Source organism: Manacus vitellinus, unplaced genomic scaffold (genome assembly GCF_001715985.3).
Source record: "Manacus vitellinus isolate BGI_N305 unplaced genomic scaffold, ASM171598v3 scaffold_110_pilon, whole genome shotgun sequence".
NCBI classification, from domain to species: Eukaryota; Metazoa; Chordata; class Aves; order Passeriformes; family Pipridae; genus Manacus; species Manacus vitellinus.
Window position 1 is genome coordinate 291,907 of NW_021938845.1, and position 4,926 is coordinate 296,832.

Genomic DNA, 4,926 nt, shown 5'->3' on the forward strand with positions numbered 1-4,926 from the left:
TCGGGGACGCGCTGGCGGAGTTCGACGGCTCCGTGGGACAGTTGCTGCAGGCCCTGCAGGAGAACGGCCTGGAGAACAACACCCTGCTGTTCTTCACCTCTGACAACGGGTCAGTGGGCTCGGCAGGGGGGGCTTTACCTCTGCTGTGGGATGGGGGATAAGGCAGCGGTGGGGTCGTGGGGTGGCACTGCCAGGCGAGACCCCAGGGACACGAGGTGGGGCAGGAGGTACCCAGTGCACGATCTCTTCTGTGTCCCTGTGACCCAGCTGGGCCAGAAACCTCACAGGGGTCAGGCCAGGAGTGGCAGCAGCCCAAATATCCCCCGATTCCCTTCGTGTGTGGGTGACATTGGCCTCTGGTGCCCTGCTCAGGTGTCCCACACACCTTGGCTTCTGCACCTGCCCTGTAAGGCTGAGCAGGGTGGCACCAGGTCTCGCTGGTCGTGGCCCCGTTTGGCAGCACCAGGGGAGGGGCAGTGGGAACCCGTGGCCCTGATGGCAGGTGGTTCTTGTCCCCCAGCCCCTCCACCATGCGGATGGCACGAGGAGGCAGCTCCGGCCACCTGAAGTGTGGCAAGGGCACGACGTACGAAGGTGGCATGAGGGAACCAGCGGTGGCTTATTGGCCAGGCCGGATCGCCCCAGGTGAGCCTTGGCACTGCCTGTGCCAGCCCAGGAAACTCACCATCCCAGCTGGGATTGAAGTGGGGATGGCCGGGATGGGAGTGGGATCAGGGGCTTGAACTTTTCCTTGTGCCAGGAGTGACGCACGAGCTGGCAAGCACCCTGGACATCCTGCCAACACTGACTGCCCTGGCTGGAGCAGCCCTTCCCAGAGTGGCCCTGGATGGTTATGACATGAGCCCAGTGCTGTTTGGGACAGGGAAGGTGAGTCCTGGGGGCTGGCTCGGCTGGCCTTGGGCAGGGAGGCTGCTGGAGCCACGTGCCTGAGGAGCAGAACCAGCTGGGACTGGGGGAGATCCATGGGCTGGCACCTTTTGTCCCGTGGACTTGCTGGGTGTCCCCAGGCTGGCAGGAGCTGTGAGCAGGGAGCCAACAAGATGCTTCTGTTCATCACCCGCCCTCCTCCCCAGCCTCACTCTGGCTGTGGGATCAGGGCTGCTCTGGGAATCCCTGGAGTGTCTGGTGCTGTTCCAGGCTCTCCTCCAGCCGGGTGGCTGCACAGGAGAGCTGAGCTCTGCTGCCTCCCCCCCAGAGTCCCCGACAGACCATGTTCTTCTACCCTCCGGCCCCCGACCCCCTGCACGGCCCCTTCGCCGTCCGCCTCGGGAAGTACAAGGCTCATTACTTCACCCAAGGTCAGCGCTGCCCCTTCCCCCGGCACGGCGGCTTTGGGAAGGGCCGGGAGCTCGGGAGGAGGAGCTGAGCTCACCCGGGGGGTGTTTTGCAGGTTCCTTTCACAGCGGCACGACCCCAGACCAGGCCTGCCACGGGCTGACCCCGCTGACCCCCCACCTGCCCCCGCTGCTCTTCGACCTGGAGTCGGACCCCGCCGAGAACTACGACCTGCTGCAGGGCGGGGCAGGGCCCGAGGTGCTGCAGGTCCTCAGGGAGATCACCCTGCAGAAAGTCCTCCTGGAGCAGCGCATGGAGTTCGGGGAGAGCCAGATCAGGAAGGGCCGGGATCCTGCCCTGCAGCCCTGCTGTGCACCCAACTGCACCCCCAAACCCTCCTGCTGCCGCTGCTCCCAGCCCGGGGCTGCCCCACACTGACACCCCAAACCCACCAGACCCCCCAGCCCAACTAACCAAGCTCAGCCTTAGAGCTGCCCCACGGCCCCAGCTCGGGCACCCCTTGGACTAATGGGGTGCTGGGGCAGCAAATGGGGGTCGGGGAGACCCCCAACCCTGCTGGGAATGCNGAGTTGTGGTCGGAAGCCATGGGCCGGAGCCCGCAGGTCCCTCTGGAAGCACAAAGCCATCACTGCCCTGCCCAGGGGCCGCTCAGGTCCCCTGTTGTCCCCCCACACTGCACTGAGGGGCAGCAGGGCCAGGGACCCCCGAGGGCACGTCTGTGCCCCCGTTCTGCTGGGAACCCCCCCAGTGTTCCCGAGCTCCCTCCTGCATCCCAGGGCCACCTACCCACAGCTGTCCCAGTTGCCACCCACAGGCCCAGCCAGGGCCAGCAGGACCAGGAGCCACAGCCAAGCCATGGGTGGCAGTACCAGGAGTAGGGGGTCACCTCCAGTGCAGCCCCCACGGCCCTGCCGGTGCCCCCGGGCCGGGGCTGATGTCACAGAGGGGCCGGTTCCGTGGGCTGTGCGTGGTGGCCTGGGGAGAGGGGGTCAGGTAGGTAGGTGGTGCAACATGTGTTATGCATAATACAAATATCACAGTGTCATATATATTTACATTTTTTAATATTACAGTTACATATTATATTTTTATTATATACAGAACATACAGTAAACATACAGTTCTGTGTGTTATATACAGTACAGCTTATGTGTTATATACAGATTAGTCAACAGTAACAGATTCTGATAGATATAATCTATTAAAAGAATATATACTGAAATCATATAATGTGATGGAATTAGAATAGATCAGAAGAATATTATATCACTTTCTATCTACTATAAGTCACTATGAATTAGCACTGGGAATGCAAGTATATATTTTACAAGAACAAATTAAATGCATGCATATTACAAGCTATTACAACCATTACATAATTCCAGCTGGGAAATGGTCATGGGCCACTGCAGCCAGAACTGGAGCTGCTCATCCTGCTGCTCAAGCCATTTTACCCCTCAGGCACTGCAGGAGCCTCTGCAGCAGGTTAAAGACCTTCACGGGGATCTGGAGTGGGAATGGATTGGCCGTATCCCAGACTGGCCCTGGATGGCTGGGGCTGGAGCCTGGTGGTATTTGAGCTGGGAAAGGTGAGTCCTGGGGGCTGGCTCGGCCAGCCTTGGGCAGGGAGGCTGCTGTGGGGCTGGAGCCGTGTGCCTGAGGAGCAGAACCAGCTGGGATCGGGGGAGATCCGTGGGCTGGGACCTTGTGCCTCGCTTGGCTCGTGCCATGGAGCTCCTGGGCTGCAGGATCAGGGCTCCTGTGATGCCTCCCTGGAGCCTGGGCCTGGGCCTGTTCCAGGCTCTCCCTCAGCCAGGGCTGCACAGGGACACACTGACACCCCAAACCCACCAGACCCCCTGGCTCAACTAACCAAGCTCAGCCTTAGAGCTGCCCCACAGCCCCAGCTCGGGCACCCCTTGGACTAACGGGGTGCTGGGAGACCCCCAACCCTGTCAGGAGTGTGGGGCAGGGCCTGTGCTCCGTGGGGGATGTTCAGCCTCTGACGGGAGCTGTGACACGTCCCAGGAGGGACCAGGCTCAGCATCTTCTCCAGAGCCACCACAGCTCCTTGGAGGTGGATCTCCCAGGATCCAGGAGGAGCAGAGGGCACATCCCGGATCCAGAGATCGCCCCTGGGCTGGAGGGTGGGATGGGGGGTCCCGGCAGCCCCAGGGGCAGCACCTTGGTGCAGAGGGGACACGCCTGGCTGGGCAGCAGCAGCTCAGGGTGGGCATCCTCCAGCACCCCCACGGCCCTCGTGGCTCCAGGACTCCCCGCTCCAGCTGCTCCTGTTGCTGCCCCGCTCCTTTATGAAATGGCTTTTCCCAGGAATGGGACACCTGAGGCTGTGCCGTGGGAAAGCTGGGCCACAGGAGTTTGTTTGGCAGCCTGTGGGGTTTGGGTGCAGGGCTCAGTGCCAGCAGCAGCCAGCCAGCAGTCTGTGTGTGGGACTGGTGCTGATGCCCCTTCCCCTCCCCTCTCTCCCCTCCTCCCTGTCTCCGCCCTTGTCTCCTCCCAAAGCCGGGGCCAATCCCGCTCATTTTCTCTCCTGCCTCCCCGATTTTCTCATCCTTACCTTACACAGGAGACTGAATTGGGCTGAAAACAAGGTAAATGGGGAACACAAACAACTTTATTTCAGTAAGACACTGAACTTCACCATCGAGGTGGGCTCAGGGGAGGAGCGTGGGCAGGACAGAGCAGTCCTGGGCACCGGGGCTGCCTTTGACCCCACAGTTGTGGCCCCAATAGGGAATGGTCTTGGTCCACTGTAGCCAGAACTGGATCTGCTCATCCTTCTGATCAATACAATTTGGCCCTTAGGAACTGCAGGAGTTCCAGGATCAGGTTAAAGAATTGCCCCAGTATCTGTTGTTGGATTGAAATGGCTGTTAAATTTCCCAGTTCCATTGGCATCAGTGTCTCCATAGAGCTCAGGCTGGACTCTGGCTCTGGATTCTGCTCAGGAGTCGAGGTAGTGGTTGGCTCTGGCGTTGGAATGGCTGTTACTACCGGGAGCAATCCCATCTGGATCAGGATCCAGTTGTGGAATTCCTGGGTGGAGGTGAAGATCCCGGGTCGTTTGGCCCCAGCACAGCCTTTCCCCCAGCTGGTCATTCCCACGAACCAGAAGTAGTCAGCTCTCATGTCCTTGCAGACCAGGGGACCCCCGCTGTCCCCCTGCAGCAGGAGAGAGGGCTCAGGGTTTGTGGGGGCTGCTGCAGCAGCAGGGCTGGCTCCTCTCTCCCAGCCCCTGCCAGAGCCACATTCCCAGCATGGGAAGGCTCTGCCTGGGGGCTGGAGCCTCCAGAGCCTCGGCTGGGAGCAGGTTGGGGGGTTTTTAAGTTGAGGCTCTCTCCCATCTCAGCACAGTGACCAGGGATGTGCAGAGCCCTGGGAGATGGGACAGGGACCCGTGGATGGGGAAGGGGAGGGCAGCCCTGGGATAGGGGCTGTGGGACAGGGACCTTCCTGGGACAGAGGACATGGGAAAGGGCAGCCCTGGGATATGGGACAGGGACCCATGGATAGGAAAGGGGGCGGCAGCCCTGGGATAGGAGACATGGGACAGGGCAGCCCTGGGATAAGGGACATGGCACAGGGCAG

General features: G+C 61.0%; 2 protein-coding genes across 2 annotated transcripts in view; one reads left to right on the forward strand and one right to left on the reverse strand.

The window, feature by feature from the left end:
• Positions 1-2: 2 nt before the first annotated feature.
• On the forward strand, positions 3-1,865 carry ARSA (arylsulfatase A; the record flags this gene model as incomplete). The annotated part of the gene is made up of 5 exons (XM_029965609.1): positions 3-109; positions 521-645; positions 761-888; positions 1,217-1,319; positions 1,412-1,865. Coding segments are annotated over 5 exons (786 nt in total), but the record flags the coding sequence as incomplete, so codon positions are not given.
• Positions 1,866-4,122: 2,257 nt separating this feature from the next.
• The window catches only part of LOC108644370 (acrosin-like), a 14,519-nt gene continuing 13,715 nt past the window's right edge, over positions 4,123-4,926 (reverse strand). The window contains exon 5 of the mRNA XM_029965610.1: positions 4,123-4,500. Within this exon, the coding sequence (XP_029821470.1) occupies positions 4,123-4,500 (378 nt within the window). The remainder of the gene's footprint in view (positions 4,501-4,926) is intronic.